Raw genomic sequence first — 21,172 nt, forward strand, 5'->3', positions numbered from 1 at the left:
CTAGTGTCTCTCGTCTATATTTAGCAGCAGTCCACAGATTGCAGCGAGCGCTCAGGGGACGTGCATTCAGATCGGCAGGAACCGCTGCCATCCGTCCCACTGCCCAGGGCCACGCACGATCACAACTCACGCCAGCCAGCACGGGGTAGGGAGAGAGATAGGACCACTGCAGAGGGTTAAAAAGACACATTCACACACTGTACAGTACATACCAGCAGTGTGGGAGAGTGAAAATGATCATATACAATGTCACAACAGACGCCATCGAAGGAGGGTAGGGGACTTGGTTAATTACCAACAAACTGAGACTCTTGTAACTGCTATGTTTGACACGGACAATACTGATTACATCAGACCATAAACATGTACAAGATACAAAAAGTAAAGTCATAAAACGTTGCATTTAAAGGCTCAGTGCAGCCAAAAACATTATTTCCCTGTGTTTAACTATTTCACACTTCGACTTTGGAATAACACTGTGAAATTGTGAAAATTATGATGCCCTTTTAGAGCAAGAGCGGTTTGAAAAGAACAGCTGAAATGCCAGCCTTTTTTGTTGGGATGGAATTTTGACCTGCCTGGTGACATTAGTAAATTAGTTAAACAGGCCAATAAGTAAGAGGGTTCCAAACCTCTCCGCCAATAACAACAGGTTTAAAATGTTCTCCTCCCAGACAGTCCTAACAAAATTGTTGTTTGAGAAATTGCTCTTCGGTAAGAAGCGATTTGCTTATTTGTACCATTTTAATGATTTGATATCTAGATAGGCCAAACAAGGGCACTGCGTTCATCCACCTCTGGCCTGCTCGCCTCCCTACCACTGAGGAAGTACAGTTCCCGCTCAGCCCAGTCAAAACTGTTCGCTGCTCTGGCCCCCCAATGGTGGAACAAACACCCCCACGACGCCAGGACAGCGGAGTCAATCACCACCTTCCGGAGACACCTGAAACCCCACCTCTTTAAGGAATACCTAGGATAGGATAAAGTAATCCTTCTCACCCCCCCCCCCCCCTTAAAAGATTTAGATGCACTATTGTAAAGTGGCTGTTCCACTGGATGTCATAAGGTGAATGCACCAATTTGTAAGTCGCTCTGGATAAGAGCGTCTGCTAAATGACTTAAATGTAATGTAAATGTAGATAAATAAAAAAAATAGCTGCATTGGACTTCTAATAACCTGCTGGAACATTCCATGTCTTAATGTACCGATGTCTCCGCGAATGAAAACCACACCCACAGAGTCCTCACGAAACTGCTCCAGACCGTTTTTTTGTCCCTCCAGGTCCAGTCCCATCCCCCACCCTGCATCCCCGTATCCATTCTAGTAATCATGATGGGCATACAGCTGAGATGTCAGAGCTCTCTAGGTGTGACAGCCAGACGTAACCATACACCAAGTCACCAAGACAAGGGTATAATCCATTATTAGTCAAGTGTACTGAATCAAGCCCTGCTTTCTAACACATATATAGTGGTTATATTTAAGCTATTACACAAATATGTCACGAGTCTTTGCCAAATGTTGTATCTTGGAGCCAATTCCTTGTGCACTCAGACTTTAGTTGGGTCAGTGGAAAAAGCTTTGGAAAACTTTGACTTACTTTTACATTAATCATCAGAGCACCAAGAGAGAGGCTCAGTTAGAAACAAAACCACCAGTGTCCATTTCTTTAACCTCCTTTCTCCCACCTTGCTACCTTTCCCGGTGGCTCTTTCTCAATTCATCTTTCCTCGTCTCCTTCTCAAAACCCATTGGAGGTGGTCCTAGGGGAGGGACCCTGAACCTTCTCCTCCAATAAAGGAGGCAAGGAGATAGAATGTGAGGAATCACAGAAAGACTGAGGCTTTGTGCTCCAGCACAGGGCAGCACACTTGTGGTGCATGTGACCCTGGTCTCGCCATCTATCTTCCGTGGCTGCCTATCCCCATCCAGAGGCCTGTCCATCGGTCACAGCCCACACAGCCTCCCAAAACAGACATGCCAAATCACTCACACGGACGCCTGTGCTTCAACATGGCGCTCTGCACTGCACACACCCACTTCTGCTGTACATCACCACCATATACATACAGTGCAATAACACATCAAGGTCATGACATATATACAGTAACTTCCGAAAAGGGCCCTCAATGTGAACCAAACTAAACACCTGGAAGTGAAGAAAATAAAGTTACCTCAGTTGGTTATGGATTCGAACAAAACTGATTTCACAAGCATATTTATTTTTTACTCAAAAACAGACGCAAGATATCCAATTTCACAATAAAAAAAAAATCAAGCCTGCTTTCAAGTCATCTTCCATCTACAAAACATTTGGGAATTTATACATGTCAAAAAATAAACAAAGACATTGATGAGGGGAAACACCTCATTGCGCTGATGACTAGAGGTGTCAGAGATGTTGCTATCCCGCCAGCCCCTACAACTGTAGATGCAATCCTATCATAATAACAGTCCCTCCTACAAGGAGAGCACAGGTGGCCAAAGTCTTAACAGGAGATTGAAGGGTCTGTTGGGTTCCATATCAGTGCTTCATTGATTAACTTAAGTCATTGATGGGGGTAAGTGACCGCACATGGTTAACAAAGTCCACATAAATCACCAATATGAAAGCAGGAAACAAAACTGTCAGACTCCGCTTCCCTCTGTGACAATGTCCACCCACCTCAGTGGGGTTTATAGCCCCCATACAGTGTGGTGCTGGTGGTGGAGGGTAGCACTCCGGTCGTTGTCTACCCATCTCCTGACACCTCACATGGGGTAGTTGAGCACCACGTCCTGCTTGGCCAGCTCCAACAACATAGGGTCGTCAAAGAACTTGCTGATGCTCACATCCTCACTCAGACCCTGCATGGAAACCAGGGAGTCGGTCAGTCACATGGTCGTGATGTGCAGGGTCAATAGTACATACTTAAGGCACACCTCCCCTCACAGACATGGTGAAGGGGGGGGGAGGAGGGGGTAGTATACATACGTACCTTGCGCCGGCGGGTCTTGATCATGAACTCTCTTGCCAGGTGAGGGGCAGGCTGGGGCTCCAGCGGCCTGATCACAATGCTCTTGTCCAGGGGGTCACCAGGGACAATCTGGGGGGAGAGGAGAGAGTAGAAACAGGGATCATGAGAGGGTTGAAAAGAAAAAAAGGGGAATGAGTGCAAAGGACAATATGGTCCGTTTGAGAAATTTCCCATCTCGTCTTCGGCTTCACATGATCCACACACTGATGTACAGAAGCTGAAACCTGAGCAGAGGCCTCCTATAATAGAGTCACCACCACTAAACCTTTCACCACTCAAACGCGTGATCTGTTCTCTGCTAGTCAGCCGGCGTTCTCCATGTCACTGAGTCAGGGGGATGTCCGTCACACTCTTCATCGCCGCAACGTTAGCACATCTAGTTAGAGTAGAATGGCGTTTTAAAATGATTACTTAAACCTATCATCTTCACCGGCACCTCAATCCCGTTTTCATGCCTGTTGGAAGGGGGGGTGGGGGTGAATCTCTTAGCCCCAAATCAGGCAAGGCGCTGTTTCGCCAACTCTGCAATCTCTCACTCCCTCCTCCGTGTGGGGCTGCGTTCCAATCCCAAAATGGCAACATATTCCCTATTTAGCCCTATGGGTCCTTGTCAATATTAGTGCACTAGCCTAAATAGGGAATAGGGTGGCCATTTGGGACAAATCCTAGGACTGTGCTGTAACAAAACCCCAGGCCTGCGGGGGAAAGATTGAACGGGGGGAATCAATGGAGCGTCTGCAGCCCAATGAACAGATGGAGCAGGGCCGCTAAACACCATCACACCACACTGTTTCTCCACACACTGGGAGGGGGTGATGGTCACGCTACGGAGAGGAATCACCTCCGTTTTAGTTTTACAGAAGAGGGGAGACTAGAGGAGAGACTAGAAGTAGGCTGTGGGGTAAATGAGGGCGACGGGAGCAAATACATTTTTCCTGACACAGGCAAAGAGGAGAAGAGAGAGACACACGACACAGGGGGGGAAAGACAGAGACAACTGTAGCGTACACAATAGCTGCTGACTCAACACCCTTCTAGTCAGCATCCAAACCAATTTACTCAGAGTGGCAGGCATGAGCACGAGGTTCGTGACTCTGGCATCATTCTGTCCGAGTGTGTGTGCGCATGTGTATATTAACACAGCTGGTGGGCATTAAGAAAGAGGGCACACGTGTGTGTGTGTGTGTGTGTGTGTGTGTGTGTCCGGCCGTTTGATCCCACCTGCCAGTGGTGGAAGACGGACAGGGAGAAAGCCTGGCCCTGTGTGTGTGTTCTCAGGTCAGTCTCGAAGCCAAACGAGTCAATGGCTGGGATGAAGGCCTTGATGGTGTAGAGGGGAGACCCGGGGATGGGGGCGTCCTGGGTCACATGACCTCTGGAGCACAACACAAAAACACAGCAGATAGAATTGTAACAACGACAATAACAAAACCACCACATTTGAGCAATCAGCACAATATTTCCACGTTCAACTTTCCAGATGAAGGTTTAAAAAGGTCAGTCAAGAAGTTATGGGTGGGGTAATTGGGATGGTACAGAGGAGACATCGTTATTTAGTGGTTTGCGGACCTCACCTCCGTCTGGCCAGTACTGTGTACACAGCAGACACACAGTCAGCTGGGGCCTGGACCTCGACAAAGTAATAGGGCTCCATCAACCTGGGGGTGGCCTGCGAGGGACAGTAATTGGAACAGCCATTAGAAGAACCAGAGGAGAGGAGGGCAGGAGGGAGAGCCAGAGAAGATAAGAGGGCAGGGGAGGAAAGAACAGTGGAGAAAGTCAGAGGAGAGAAGCCCGAGAGGCAGGCAATGATGGAGGGATGCAAGGAACCAAAAGAAAAAAGGGGAAAAAAGGAGACACCCTTGAAAGAGGGAGGCCATCACACCTCAGTACAAACAAGAGCAAGTCAGAAGAAACCAGCACTTTAAATCAAGGTCATGTAACTCAGGAGAAAAAGGATAGGAAGCAAGAGAGGGAGCGAGAGTTAATGAAAGATGGAAGGAGAGGGTGAGGGAGGGAGGTAGAGAGAGAGAGAGGGACGATCTCACCATGAGGAAGGCAGAGTACACCACTCTCCTGGCTGTGGGGATGACCTGTCCTCCTCCTCTGTGTAGAGGCTCCTGCGCTATGACCGCATCCAGGATCTTAAACTTCACGTTTCTGATAGCTAGGGAGGGGACATACAGCAGTTAGGCGATTGCGTGAGTGAGTGAGTGAGTGATAAAGAGTGGCAAGACACTTACGTTCGTCACACAGAGGCCCCTCCCTGGTGCCCCACTGGAAGCCCTGGATGATGCTGTCCTTAACCGAGCCCAGCAGAGCCTTGTCCACCTGCACACAACGACACACCGTCAACTACCTGGAGACATATGCCTCGTGCCAAGCTACGCACGTCTGAATACAGGTGGACACAAAATTGCCTTCATTACACCCAAGTGTCATAATCAAAGATCAATATGGAGAGATTGATTGTTCTCATTGATCATAATATTTCCTCGTCTTCCAGGTGGCATAACACTAACCCACGACCGATGTTGTTGTGCCCGATGACAGGCCACTCAATGGGTCAATGCCCCCATGATCACACCGGTGTCGACAGAGGGCCAACTCACTGACACATCCATCGATGCATTTTCACACATCTGCTAGACAGCAGTCATCCTAAATCACTCCAACACGCACTCACAATTCACACACAGTCTGTTTACAGTTAGGCCAAGAGACAGACAGGCTGACCCCAAAGTAGCCCAGCATGACCCCAGAGCCCTAGCCTGCCCAACTCACCTCAGCCCAGGCTGACTCAAAGACCACCAGCCCTCCACACCACCCCTAGCCCATCCACAGAGCCCTGGTCTCACCTCAGAAGGCAGGGTGTCATCTACCAGGATGTTAGGCCCGGTGGTGTCGGGCCCAAAGGCCCAGATAGACCTGGCAGCCAGCAGATCCCAGTCATACTTGGTCTGGAAAAACTCTCCCAGCTTCTTCCTGGAACCGTGGATTAAACAACAGGATGGATTAGTGAGTGATGTCCGTGGGGATGTGGGGTGGGGGTGACAGGAAGAGGAACAGAGGGGATAGAGTTGGTTTCATGGGATGTCAAGTTAAAGTGTGTCACTGCCTTGGCACCGTGGCTCACGTTGGCAATGCCAGGCCCAGATGGGTTCACAGATGAGCAGCACACAGCGGGCCGGATACTGTACACTTCCACACACACACACACACACACACACACACACACACACACACACACACACACACACACACACACACACACACACACACACAGGATAGGATAGGCCTCAAGGTACGGTAAAGACAGGTGTCTGTTTGGGTTGAGACACTGACATGTGGACAGGTAGAAAGATACAGCAGGTCTCTGTAGAAATAGGTGGTGTGCAGGTGTGTCCCGTACCTGTTCCATGTGATCTGCACCACCTCGTTCTCTATGTCCTCAGCCAGGCCCTTCTCCAGAGGCTCGGCAATCATGGTGATCTTATTCCTGTCAATCAAAACACACAACCGTCAATCACACAGGGGCGGCAGGTAGCCTAGTGGTTAGAGTATTGGGCCAGTAACCGAAAGGTTGCGAGATCGAATCCCCGAGCTGACAAGGTACAAATCTGTCGTTCTGCCCCTGAACAAGGCAGTTGACCCACTGTTCCTAGGCAGTCATTGTAAATAAGAATTTGTTCTTAAACTGACTTGCCTAGTTAAATAAAGGTTAAATAAAATTCAGACAAAACAGCCACCGCTCTCAATCTCCCACCCATCCACACAGCACAGGAAACCTCACACCTCAACATGGGACCGAATGCGTCCCATATGACACCCTATTCCTTATATAGTGCACTACTTTCGACCAGAGCACATTTGGGACGCAGACAGTCTACACTAGTCGTTTAGTGTACTGTAGGCTAGGTCACTGGTGACCCAGGGGAGATGGTGGATGCTTACTTCTTGTTCGGCGTCTCGGCAAAGCACTTGAGAGACGACGTCTCCACTACCGTCTCACAGAAGGTCACCACGGGGTCAGCCACCTGGGAGAAAGAGGGAAACATTCAGTACTGGAAAACTAATCAAGGAATAACACCAGACATGAAGGGTATTTTGTTTAAGATGTTACAATTCCGATACAGGAAGATTAGTTTGTTGTTCCAATTGGGTGAAGGGACATGTGAGAGAGCGAGAACTGACCTTGATGTCGATCTCGGAGTACATCTTCCGCAGGTCGTGCATGACACAGTCCAGGTAGAGTTCCCCAGTACCCAGGATAACATGTTCCCCTGACTCCTCCACCTTGGTGGTGAGGGAGGGGTAGCTCTTATTGACCTTCCGCAGTCCATCCAACATCTTGGGCAGCTCTGACGGGTTGACTGGCTCCACAGCGATCTTGATGACAGACGCCGTGTTGAACTTGAGCGGCCGGAAGATCTGGGCTTCCTCGTTTCCTCTGGGCTCGGTGATGGTGGCTGTCTTGACGATGGGCTGGTCACAGCCCTCAATGAGAACCCAGTTGCCAGCAGGCACACGGTTCACCTCTATCTGGTACCTGTGGTTTAGAACGTGAAGGGGTGTGAACTGCTGGGGTAAATGACAAGACAACTTCTCATACTGAACACTTAGGGGGTTAGGATATGCAAAAAAACATTGTTTATAATACACACACACGTACATGTGAGATAGGACAAATGTAAGTGTAACAGTATAGCTTCTGTCCCTCTCCTCGCCCCTACCTGGGCTCGAACCAGGGACCCTCTGCACACAACAACTGACACTCACGAAGCACAGTTACCCATCGCTCTACAAAAGCCGTGGCCCTTGCAGAGCAAGGCGAACAACTGCTTCAAGGTCTCAGAGCGAGTGACGTCACAGATTGAAACGCTAGTGCCCTAACTACGCTAACTAGCTTGCCATTTCACATCGGTTACAGAAGCACCCACCAAATCATGATGATCATTATTATATTGAGGACCAGAGACTAGGGAGGAAACACAGAGGGGTTAGACTAATGAATACATAACCGTCAACTTGTTACAATGAACACACTCATTCTTCGCCCAAAATGGCCCCCTATTCCCTATATAGCGCATTACTTTTGACCAGGGCCCATACAGCTCTCGTCCTAATTTGAGCACCATGTACAGAAGAGTGTGCCATTTGGGACGCAGGTCAAGTGATGTGTCCGCGAGGTGGCATATTAACAATGCCTGTCCTTACCTGGCGACGTTGATCCAGAGGCGTCCCACCGTGCAGACCTGCGAGTCCTCCTCGTCCTCCAGAGTGTAGTTCTCGCCCAGCACCTTGACTGGCTGGCCCGCCTGGATGGTACCGCTCAGCACCCGGCCGAACGCGTGGAACTGCACCCCGTCCTCAGTACTGTACATCTTAGTGGTGTGGCACATCAGAGGACCCTGGTGGGAGGAGGGGAAACAGAACAGGCAATAGAGAAGGGATACAGGGAGAGAGGAAATAAATAAACTTAGGTTATTAACCTTTTCTAACAGAATTCAAAAGCAACTATTTGTTACATCTCAAGCCTCTCCCTTCATTATTGGCTAGAGGATCTCTGAAGGGCATTTGGAATGTTTGTGATCGATTTTTTTTTAACAACTCACTTCACTCCCAGTCAATTCCAAATCACCCGCTTGCTTAATTGCGATTCCAATTGCAATGAGGCTATTGATTAACACTGAAAACAGATTCCCCCTACTATAAACCAACTACCATCCGTCTCTCTCTTTCCTCTTCTCACCCCCAGCCCCCAGCCCCAGGGCCTGTTTCCCCCCACTCCGTCACACTCACATCAGGGTCGCATTCTGCCATGGCCTCCCCCAGGTCTGAGTCCAGTCCTCCAGTGTAGCTGTGCTCTATCTTGTTCTTGGCACCCCCCTGTGGTGAGGGGATGTGCTGCACGCACATGTCCACAAAGCCTGCAGGAGGGAGGTCATGCTCGGCATCACAATAATATGCTTGTCACACTCACCAGAAACATAACATTGAGTGCAATTATACCACTGATTATCCAAGAGTGTAGGTGGATACACTGGCCAGAGCACACGGAGGGTGAGCGATAACCACGTACAGTGAGTCATTGTGTACGCAAACTAAGAGCCTATAATGAGAATGCGTACAATAGAATTAGGCCTTGCTAAAGACAGGAGATAAACATGGCTCAACTGTAAACGACCTCTGTGAATAAGATTAAACACGATACAGTTATTGGCAGTAGATGAGGCAGTAGAGGTCAGAGAGGAAACGGGGGTGGCGGATGGCGTACGTACCAGTGAACTCTCCGAAGAAGCGCTTACAGACCAGCCTGAGTAGAGGTCTGATGTTGAGCTTCAGCTCCTCTTTGACCAGGTGGATCCCCAACTCATCCAGCACCCGAGGCAGAGACGTGTCACAGTCACCCACCACCTGGGAGGGAAAGAGAGAGAAGGGGGAAGTTTACTTTTCAGACATGCTAGCGCTACTTAAAGACTTCTATGGAATGGGGTGGTCATCCAGGTCAAGTCATGGAGTCCAAACAAGAAAATGTGACGGAATCTCCCATGAATGGCCGTGAAGAGCACCGTGAACTGAAAAAACTGTTGCGGTCTTTTATGGGAGACGCAATCCCCTTTTCTTTTTATTACTCACAGGGATAGTGTTTGAGGGAACAGACATGTCTACACTAAAGAAATCATCTGTGCATGTAGTTGCACATTTTGGGGAAAATTCAGGAGGTGGAAACTTTGTGGGAATTAATGGAAATATATGCAAATTAATATTAATACCATTTAAATGTAGATTGTTTTGCATTGGATATATTTACCATATCATATGGAGACAGATACATAAACATTTTACCTTATCAGAAGTAGACATAATTTCAAATGATTAAATCCTTCCAATAGAAATAAAACAAACAATTTAGTTATGAATTGAACTTTAATTAATGAGTTGACTCTTCACATGGGAGGATTTCACTGAACAACAAAAGGGAATATTGAATGATCCATCGAATGTCCCAAAAACATTTTCAACATACATCTGTAAAATGATCCCAAACAAGGACCAGTTGCACTCTGAGGCAGTTGATGTTGCTGGGATGATGAGGCAACAGGGGAAAGAGCCTCAGATCCACAAATCCACAAAAAGCCCTTGCTTGGAAGTGTACTTCGCCAGACTGCCAAGAACCTTGCCCTCATCCAGGCCAATGTGGTGAGACATGGTACTGATGACACCATAGGTCTTGTTGATCTCTGCACCAGACAGGATGCTCTTGCCAGCATACTTGGGGTCCAATATGTACGCTGCGGCATGTATGGGCTTCAGGCAGAAGTCTTCATGCTTTTTGATGTATTTCAGACTGCAGTTTCCTCTGCTTGGAGCAACAGTGAAGTGGGCAGGGCAGTACGTATTAATTATCTTACATCTGCAAGCAGAGTCTGAACACCAGTCGATCTCCCTCAATCTATGCAATGGCTACTGCTATAGGTTTCAGGAGTTTCAGGCTGCTCTCCCAAAATACATCATCCAGGAGGATCCTCTTGATGGGGGTGTCCATATCGGCCAACTGTGATATAGCCATTTCTTGGAGAGACTCCTTGCCCTCCAGGAGACTGTCAAACATGATGACAACACCACCCTAACGGGTGTTGCTGGGCAGCTTCAATGTAGTGCTCTTATTCTTATCACTTTGCTTGGAGAGGTAGATTGCTGCTATAACTTGATGACCCTTGACATACCTAACCATTTCCTTGGATCTCTTGAGTGTTTTTCAGTGCCATGATGTCCTTGAGCAGATTCAATGCATGAGCAGCACAGCCAATGGGTGTGATGTGAGGGTAGGACTCCTCCACTTTAGACCAACTCTGTTGAACTCTGCATCCAGCAAATGAGTAGATAAAACATGTCTGGTTGGAGGGGTGTATGCTGAGCAAAGAACATTCAGAAATCTCTTCCAATACACATTGCCTGTGAGCATCAGAGGTGAACCAGTTGCATACACAGCTCGAGCAAGACATTCATCAGCATTTCTCTGACTACGTTCCTCCATTGAGTCAAAAAAAACTTTGGATTCCAGGAGGATCATGAGCTGTTGCTATCGATAAGGTGTCTGATTCATCATGTTCACATCAAATAGAAGTAGAGGGACTTTTGTCAGAGGTTACTTGTGAGCTCCTGAGGGAACTTTATGCACTTGGCCAGATGATTCTGCATCTTTGTTACATTCTTCACATATGATTTGACACAGTTTGCAAATGTGCACAGCTTTTCCTTCTACATTAGCTGCAGGGAAATGTCTCCAAATATTAGATAATGCCTGTGGTATTTTCCTGTAAAGATTAGAAAAAAGGAGTAAAAAAAGATTTATATATATATATATATATATATATATATATATATATATATATATATATATATATATATATATATACACACACACACAATTCCATGTACAGATAAATAGTTAAGCAGTTAGATTAAACAACTCCTTTGTAAGATAAATGTTTTAAAATGAAACATGTATGGAAACATGTCAGGTGAATTAACACTCAGTTAGCACCCACACGGTAGCATAAGCTAACTAGCAGAAATTGTTATCAAGTTAGAAATGATTTAAACACACTTTGCTGTTGGCTACCATTTACTTGTTAACAAAAAATCATGTATGGGATATAAAATATATTCACCCCACCCAGAATTGTAATCAAAACTTACCAGAAAGCTTGTAGTCCTTGGCTCACACAGTGTAGTAGTGTGGGCTCAATAGCATCTCATTAGTGTGCAAGATCTTGAGAATCAGCTGTACATGTGATGGAAGAGTGCACTGTACATGTGATGGAAGACTGCACCGTGCAGGCAGAGGGTTGCAATTCCAGTGAATTGGGGATAGTTTAATCAAAATATGCTACAAGACCTAGAATTGCCTGATGTGTATCCCACAAAAAAAAGATTCACTGTTATAAGTAAATATTTTGCTGAATTTAACCATGGAAAAATTCCGAAAATTTCCCAGAAAGTGTCCGACCCTTTGCAACCCTAGCATGTAGCGTATAAGATTTGTTTTCTAGGAGATGATTGTATTAGAGGGGTCTTACCTGAGATAGGATCTTGTACAGAGGTTCCAATATAAACTCCACAAAGCTACGCTGGGAGTTACTGGTGGGGGCTTTCTTAGTGAACCTGCGCCTGAGGAGAGAAGACAAAACAGGGTTATCGGCGTGCATTACAGACAAAAAGTCTAAATGACACTAAATGAAAACCACTTACGTTTTGGGGTTGAAATAAATGTCTCCCCACAGCCTCTTGGCAAACTCTGTGTAGTTGATGTCACCTGCAACACCAGAGAGAAGGGTTAACAGTTCATTTTTAACAGTTATTCGTAGGGTTAAAACTAGGGATGCACGATATATCGGTGAACATATCAGATTCGGACAATATTAGCTAAAAATGCCAACATCGGTACCGGCCTGATGTCTAGTTAACGCCGATGTTAAAAACCAGTGTCAAAGCTGCCATACATACCTACAGTTGAAGTCGGAAGTTTACATACACCTTGGCCAAATACATTTAAACTCAGTTTTTCACCATTTCTGACATTTAATCCTGGTAAAAATTCCCTGTCTTAGGTCAGTTAGGATCAACACTTTGTTTTAAGGATGTGAAATGTCAGAATAATAGTAGAGATTATTATTTATTTCAGCTTTCATTTCTATCACCACATTGCCAGTGGGTCAGAAGTTAACATACACTCAATTAGAATTTTGCAGCATTGCCTTTAAATTGTTTAACTTGGGTCAAACGTTTTGGGTAGCCTTCCACAAGTTTCCCACAATAAGTTAGGTGAATTGTGGCCCATTTCTCCTGACAGAGCTGGTGTAACTGAGTCAGGTTTGTAGGCCTCCTTGCTTGCACACGCTTTTTCAGTTCTGCCGACAAATATTCTATGGGATTGAGGTCAGGGCGTTGTGATGGCCACTCCAATACCTTGACTTTGTTAGCCTTAAGCCATTTTGCCACAACTTTTGAAGTATGCTTGGGGTCATTGTCCATTTGGAAGACCCATTTGCGACCAAGCTTTAACTTCCTGACTGATGTCTTGAGATGTTGCTTCAATATACCCACATAATTTTCCTCCCTCATGATGCCATTTATTTTGTGAAGTGCACCAGTCCCCCCTGCAGCAAAGCACCCCCACAACATGATGCTGCCACCCTCGGGCTTCACGGTTGGGATGGTGTTCTTCGGCTTGCAAATCTCCCCATTTTACCTCCAAAGATAACGGCATAAGACAGAACGTCTCCTTCCTGACGTTCTGAGTGGTATGACGGCTGCGTGGTCCCATGGTGTTTATACTTGCGTACTATTGTTTGTAAAGATGAACGTGGTACATTCAGGCGTTTGGAATTTGTCCCAAGGATGAACCAGACTTGTGGAGGTCTACAATTTTTTTTCTCTGAGGCCTTGGCTGATTTCTTTTGATTTTCCCATGATGTCAAGCAATGAGGAACTTAGTTTGAAGGTAGGCCTTGAAATACATCCACAGGTACACCTCCAATTGACTCAGATTATGTCAATTAACCTATCAGAAGCTTCTAAAGCCATGATGTAATTTTCTGTAATTTTCCTAGCTGTTTAAAGGCACAGTCAACTTAGTGTATGTAAACTTCTGTCCCACTGGAATTGTGATACAGTGAATTATAAGCGAAATAATCTGTCTGTAAACAATTGTTAGAAAAATGACTTAGGACATCTACTTTGTGCATGACACAACTGACTTGGCAAAACTATCGTTTGTTAACAAGAAATTTGTGGAGTGGTTGAAAAACGAGTTTTAATGACTCCAACCTAAGTGTATGTAAACGTCCGACTTCAACTGTATATAACGTAGGTACATAACGTAATGACGGCACGTAAAATTTTGCGCTACACAGAATTCCTAACCTAGCCCACAATGTCTGCCCATAATGGAATTCATTGCCCTTGACAATCAACCGTTCTCTGTCGTAGGTGAAGCTGGCTTGAGCTGACTGGTTGAGCACCGGTGCACACTACCAAGTGCGCTATTTTTCAGATGTTTCCCTACCAGAGTTACCCAGTAGTACTGCTATTAGCTTCATGACATACATACTATGGAATGACATTTGGGTCAAAACAGATAAAGTAAGCACTGTCAAAGCTGTATAAAAAAGTTTGCAAACAAGCAAACACCAGCCCCGCACGATGTGTTTACAATAGAGCGTTGGTAATAGAGCATAATTTGTTCGACCGCAATTTCTGAGGTAGCTAGCTTTAGCTTGGTGCCTAGCTAGCACCAATACAACCAGCCTGAAAACAATGACCAGCAGAAACTGCAGTCATTTTCATTATTCTTAGCAATGATTTAGGAATCCTTGTGAGGAAGTATTAGCTAGGTTGCTACTTGTTGTTCACCTACTGAAATTGAACTTCAGTTAGCTAGCCAGCTTCTTAACACTGTTGCCCATAGCTAACGTTATAAGTAGCCAGCTAGCTTCATCTGGCTAGTGATGCTCGACCAGACCGGGTTGTGAAGCTAGCCACAATAAGGATTAGGCACAATAGTGGAATTTGCGGTTTGCCTTCAAAATAAAAGTATGTCATTGACAGTGACACAAATGAATACAAATAGTACAATTATGCCATACTTTTATTTTGAAGGCTAAATGCAAAGTCCACTATTGTGGCTAATTCTTAATGTGGCTAGTTTCACATACAGCGGGGCAAAAAAGTATTTAGTCAGCCACCAATTGTGCATGTTCTCCCACTTAAAAAGATGAGAGGCCTGTAAAAATAAATCCAGAAAATCCCATTGTAGGATTTTTAATGAATTTATTTGCAAATTATGGTGGAAAATAAGTATTTGGTCACCTACAAACAAGCAAGATTTCTGGCTCTCACAGACCTGCAACTTCTTCTTTAAGAAGCTCCTCTGTCCTCCACTCGTTACCTGTATTAATGGCATCTGTTTGAACTTGTTATCAGTATAAAAAGACACCTGTCCACAACCTCAAACAGTCACACTCCAAACTACACTATGGCCAAGATCAAAGAGCTGTCAAAGGACACCAGAAACAAAATTGTAGACCTGCACCAGGCTGGGAAGACTGAATCTGCAATAGGTAAGCAGCTTGGTTTGAAGTAATCAACTGTGGAAGCAATTATTAGGAAATGGAAGACATACAAGACACTGATTATCTCCCTCGATCTGGGGCTCCACGCAAGATCTCACCCTGTGGGGTTAAAATGATCACAAGAACGGTGAGCAAAAATCCCAGAACCACACGGGGGGACCTAGTGAATGATCTGCAGAGAGCTGGGACCAAAGTAACAAAGCCTACCATCAGTAACACACTACGCCGCCAGGGACTCAAATCCTGCAGTGCCAGACGTGTCCAGGCCCGTCTGAAGTTTGCTAGAGAGCATTTGGATGATCCAGAAGAAGATTGGGAGAATGTCATATGGTCAGATGAAACCAAAATATAACTTTTTAGTAAAAACTCAACTCGTCGTGTTTGGAGGACAAATGATGCTGAGTTGCATCCAAAGAACATCATACCTACTGTGAAGCATGGGGGTGGAAACATCATGTTTTAGTGCTGTTTTTCTGCAAAGGGACCAGGACGACTGATCCGTGTAAAGGAAAGAATGAATGGGGCCATGTATCGTGAGATTTTGAGTGAAAACCTCCTTCCATCAGCAAGGGCATTGAAGATGAAATGTGGCTGGGTCTTTCAGCATGACAATGATCCCAAACACACCGCACGGGCAACGAAGGAGTGGCTTCGTAAGAAGCATTTCAAGGTCTTGGAGTGGCCTAGCCAGTCTCCAGATCTCAACCCCATAGAAAATCTTTGGAGGGAGTTGAACGTCCGTGTTGCCCAGCAACAGCACTGCTCTTGAGGAGATCTGCATGAAGGAATGGGCCAAAATACCAGCAACAGTGCGTGAAAACCTTGTGAAGACTTACAGAAAACGTTTGACCTCTGTTATATACCCTTTGTTGGCAATGACAAAGTATTGAGATAAACTTTTGTTATTGTTATTGACCAAATACTTATTTTCCACCATAATTCTTCCTCATTTTGTCTGTCATAGTTGAAGTGTACCTATGATGAAAATTACAGGCCTCTCATCTTTTTAAGTGGGAGAACTTGCATAATTGGTGGCTGACTAAATACTTTTTTGCCCCAATGTAGATGGGTCCGACCACCATTAATCAAATAAGACTGTCTTATAAATTAGGGTTGTTTTAGATGACACCTAGCTAACTAAAGCTACTGAAACAGATGTTGTTTTCCTATATTTCTGGGGAAGAACATTGTTTGCATCCATGAGCTGGCTTTTTAAAATTTTATGACCAGCACTGTAGGTGCGCAAGACATCTTTTTAGACACGCAAAGACCCAAACGACATTACATAGAAATCCTGGTTGAGAATGAAACGACTGAAGAAATTAACAACGAAACAGCACAGCAAGTAAGTGAAAGAAATAGGTTTTGATTATGTTCCACTGGTAACGGGGACATATGTAAACGCCAACAAAATAATTGTTTGGTCGGTGTGGTGTGTGTGTAACCTTGATTTAACTAGGAAAGTCGGTTAAAAACAAATTCTCATTTACAATGAGGGTCGTCTCACCGTAGGTGTCGGAGTAGATCTTTGCGAAGGAGCCCAGGGTGAAGCAAACACAGTACTGAGAGCTGGCGAAACACACGTTCCCCAGGAGAGGAGACACCACCAGGTTCTCATCTGTAGAGTAGGTGCTGAGGGAAAGGGGAGAGCGGAGCCACAGTCAATGACACACACCAGACACTATAATACAACAGGCTAATCTCAATGCTAGTAGTTTTCACATTCATGGTTTCACTCTGCAATGGAATCTTCTGTTTGCTACTCGTAGTAATCTCATCTGAAAAAAGTTGATATTTCCTTTCCTCCACACCCGTGTCAGCCCCGTAGCCATGGTTACCAGGCCCTCCCCACGTCAGTACCTGAGCATGGCGTTGACCTCGTCCACTATGTGGCGTAGTTTGTAGTAGGCGTCTGTAGGGGGCAGCTTGAGCTCCACGATGAGGCGGTCCACCTTATTGATGCAGATGGTGATGGCCAGACGCTCCTGGACTGCGTGCTTGATCAGACGCTCTGTGTTTAACATCACCTAAAGACACACAGAGGGGCAGAGAGGCCTGGGTTAGGGGAGAAATGGTACAGTTTACTTTCTGGGGCCAGGCCTCAGAGGTGGAAACACAAAAGCCTGCGTCTTTAGGCCAAACACCGAAGCAAAGTCTGATAAGAGAAGTGAGACAAGATAGTGAATCTCTCTGATGTGAGTGGGGATTTGAGCTAAAAATAAAAAAAAAGTAAGAGCACCCACCCCTTCTGCTGCGTCGATGAAAAGCACGATGCCGTCGGAGAGTCGGATGCCTGATGTCACCTCATCCGAAAAGTTGACGTGGCCTGCAGGGACGACAAAGGGTATGAGGTCCCACTCTGCCTTTCTAAAGCAGCCAACCCAACATCACACACAGTGAGGCGGTAAATTATATCAATCAACCGCCCTTGATTACTCTTTTAATCTCCCCTACGTTTCCTAGGAACACAAGCATTTCGCTACACCCGTAATAACATCTGCTAAATATGTGTATGTGACCAATAACATTGGATTTTATGTTGATTTGCATACCTGGTGTGTCCATGATGTTGAAGAGGAAGGATTTGCCTCTGGAGTCTGGAAGAACCATTGTGACAGGGGTGCTCTTGATACCAACCCCTCGCTGTGGAGGCACCAAATAGGAGTCAGCACAACGCACTTATATGGGTAATAAACAATTCTGCAAGAACTTGTCATAGCTCTGAATACAATAAAAACGTACCTCCTGTTCAGTGAACAGGATATCTGTGTAACGGAGCTGAAATACCAAGGAAAAATGCAGTGAATTAATGGCTGATTTACAGTATACACAGAGCATTTCAGATTCAAATCAAATGTTATTTGTCACACACACACATGTTTAGCAGATGTTATTGCGGGGGTAGCGAAATGCTTGTGCTTCTAGTTCCGACAGTGAAGCAATATCTAAAAAGTAATATCTAACAATTTCACAACAAATACCTAATACACACAAATCTAAGTAAATGAATGGAATTAAGAATATATAAATATATGGACGGGCAATGTCAGAGCGACAGACAGATTCAGTAGATAGTATAGAATACAGTATATACATATGAGATGAGTAATGCAAGATATGTAAACATTATTAAAGTGACATTATTTAAAGTGACTAGTGTTCCATTTATTGAAGTGGCCAATGATTTCAAGTCTCTGTATGTAGGCTGCAGCCTCTCTGATTATAGGATTTCTCCAAATTAGGATGAAAGGTGAGCAGCAAGTTTGGGGCAGTTTAGTCAAGCTGAGGCGTAAACTCACATCCATGTCATCTCTCTTCCTGATCTCTGGGTGTGTCTGTTCAATCAGGCAGTCCACGAAACACGTCTACAGACAATAAACAAATCCATTACATCACAATAATGCCAACAGTCTAGTTACTAACATCCATGATTTAGCCAGGTCTGGCTCTAAAGCAGGTCAATTGCTGAGTTTTTAACCTTGCCGTGGTGCAGGTGGCCACACAGGGTGACGTTACGGATCAGCTCGGGACTGTCCATTAGGTCAGCCAGGAACCTGTAGAAGAGGAGAGGTAAGGGTTAAACATGGACCTTTGGTGAGTATAGACAGAGACAGACAGACAGACGCAGGTCTAGTTTACAACAGTCAAACTTGTGGACGGTCAATTACATACTCCATGTCATAAACAGTGGAAGGTAGCTCCTGTTCCATCAGAGTGAACTGCTTGTTCCTTACAGGCTTGATGATGGGTTCTGATGGGGATGGAGAGAAAATGGGAATAAGTTTAATACTATCATATCTGAATTAATGCATATATGTGCTTGTGTATAAGTGAAACTGTGTTTGTGTGTGTGGTGTCTGACCCGTGAGGGGCTGTGCGTCCTCTTCCTGGACTAAAGTTTCCACCTCCGGCCCGTACACTTCCTCTGCTGTAGGATAGTATTTCTTATCCTCGTGCAGAACTACCTCCATTCCTGGGACATCTTCATCAGCATCAGCCGGCTCATCATCCTCATCCTCATCAGCCTTCACAAAGCAGAAAGGGACACAAGCATGTCATGAAATGACCTGACATTATAAACAACCCTACTTCATTTTTGTTAGAATGTGTTGTAATGTGCATTAACGTCTATGCTCTCTGTTGATTTCAGTAAACAAACCTCATCCGCATCTCTGTCGTCTGTCTCCAGATCATCATCCTCGTCAGAGTCTAGTTCTGGACCAATGTAGTTCCCAAACTCGTCATACAGATCCGTCTCCATTGTGAAAGGGACTGAGTAAGAGGAAAACATAATGGATTCCTTCTGTAGCTCAGTTGGTAGAGCATGGCGCTTGTAACGCCAGGGTAGTGGGTTCGATTCCCGGGACCACCCATACGTAGAATGTATGCACACATGACTGTAAGTCGCTTTGGATAAAAGCGTCTGCTAAATGGCATATATTATATTATTATTATTATTATAAAACTGCATCACACCCACGCACATGATTTAGCCTTCTGCAAAGTGTACCTTCTACAAACCAATGAATGTTGTCTACTTTAACTCTGCAATTAGTTAGCTGTGTTACTGGTTCAGATGTTCATGTACAACGTTTCAGATGCGCGCGCGCGCGCACACACACACACACACACACACACGATACTACATGCATTGGCGAGTAAGTTTAGAAAATCATGAAAAGAAACCCATCAAACTCACACCTCAAAGACAATGGTTCACTTTAAAAAGGCCTGAAATGTGCAAATTTGTAATACAGATATTTAGTAGCTACAGTAATCTCTTAGCTAGCTAGTTAGCAGATAGCAGTTATATAGGGAATGAATGGCATCCCTAACCAACGGACAGGCTGTGTTGCCGTTGATGATGTTTCGATTTTCTACAATAAAGTAGCAAGCTTGTTCTGGAGAATATATCAGCACAAAAACACATAACGTTACCTTGATGTTCAAAAACAGCGGTAGTTTCAAATTTGTATCACTATGTTCCTAATTATTTTAACTATTCACAATGTTTTCTCTTCTGTTTCCAAACCATGCACATGTAGGACCCCTCAATGCAAACGGACGTCGAGCGTAGGTGATGCACAAATGTAGACTATCTTCATATTGCCTGATTGTATATTTTATTAAAGTACAATGCATTAAAAATAATGATATTCAAATAATATATCTATGGTTATTTGTTTTATGAAATGTATATAACATGTACAGTCCACAGATATTGTATTTGCTAATATATTTGGAAGAAAATGTTCATGCGCGCGAAGTCTCTTGCCTGGGCTCTATTTTTTTTGTACAGGCGCATATTTGACATGAACGACAAGCGAGATAACTCAGGATAGATATTTGGTACTGAAAGTCAATGTTTGTGTTAGATGGATTTGTAGGTTTGTTATAAAGGCCTAGTGCACTCAAAATGTTGTTTTCTGTATTTTGTGTCATATTGTACAACAGCTAATGAAACTAACATTGTAAAAACTATTTTAGCAGTACAAAAGATTTGATCAGCAGCTACTAGTTTCCAAACAATTTGAGACAGATTTTCATGCACATATTTTAAAATCTGCATAAAACAATATGAACATTTTCCCACCAGAAATGTGTTTCTACCAAACTGACTTTTTGTGGATAAAAGGCTGTGCCTGATGACATAGTGCACATCAAAATAAAATTAGCTGTTAAATTCATATGTACCGAATGAAAAATACAAGTTAAATGGGTTTCCATCGCATTTTCAACTTTACTGATGGTTTTGCTACAAAAACTGTTTCTTTATATAGCAAATATGTCCACCATGGTCTTGGTACAAACACTCTAGCCAACAGCTTGCAGATACAGTGAAGGTAGGCTACCTACATTATGAGATTATTATTATAAGAGTGATATTATTTGTATTTGTAAAACGGCAGCCCATCATCGATCATCATGTCACAAGAATAAGACCCTTGATATTTATTGTCATAACTTATTCATCTTTATTTGATTTATTTTTTATTTAACTAGGCAAGTCAATT

General features: G+C 44.6%; 1 protein-coding gene across 1 annotated transcript; it reads right to left on the reverse strand.

Annotated features, from left to right (window-relative positions):
- Nucleotides 1-2,203: 2,203 nt before the first annotated feature.
- Nucleotides 2,204-20,248, reverse strand: LOC118384491 (116 kDa U5 small nuclear ribonucleoprotein component-like). Its single transcript, XM_035771078.2, has 26 exons — nucleotides 20,097-20,248; nucleotides 19,318-19,430; nucleotides 19,021-19,183; nucleotides 18,831-18,909; nucleotides 18,637-18,712; nucleotides 18,458-18,523; nucleotides 17,901-17,936; nucleotides 17,711-17,801; nucleotides 17,402-17,484; nucleotides 17,019-17,185; nucleotides 16,666-16,790; nucleotides 12,277-12,340; nucleotides 12,105-12,195; nucleotides 9,300-9,435; nucleotides 8,821-8,948; nucleotides 8,236-8,429; nucleotides 7,213-7,567; nucleotides 6,973-7,055; nucleotides 6,431-6,517; nucleotides 5,877-6,003; nucleotides 5,262-5,349; nucleotides 5,067-5,185; nucleotides 4,593-4,687; nucleotides 4,240-4,393; nucleotides 2,980-3,087; nucleotides 2,204-2,848 (listed from the first exon to the last, which is right to left on the reverse strand). Exons 2-26 carry the CDS (start codon nucleotides 19,417-19,419, stop codon nucleotides 2,753-2,755), a joined length of 2,913 nt encoding a protein of 970 aa, XP_035626971.2. The 5' UTR covers nucleotides 19,420-19,430; nucleotides 20,097-20,248; the 3' UTR covers nucleotides 2,204-2,752.
- Between the last annotated feature and the right edge of the window lie 924 nt (nucleotides 20,249-21,172).

This window comes from Oncorhynchus keta, chromosome 5, assembly GCF_023373465.1.
Source record: "Oncorhynchus keta strain PuntledgeMale-10-30-2019 chromosome 5, Oket_V2, whole genome shotgun sequence".
Classification (NCBI taxonomy): domain Eukaryota; kingdom Metazoa; phylum Chordata; class Actinopteri; order Salmoniformes; family Salmonidae; genus Oncorhynchus; species Oncorhynchus keta.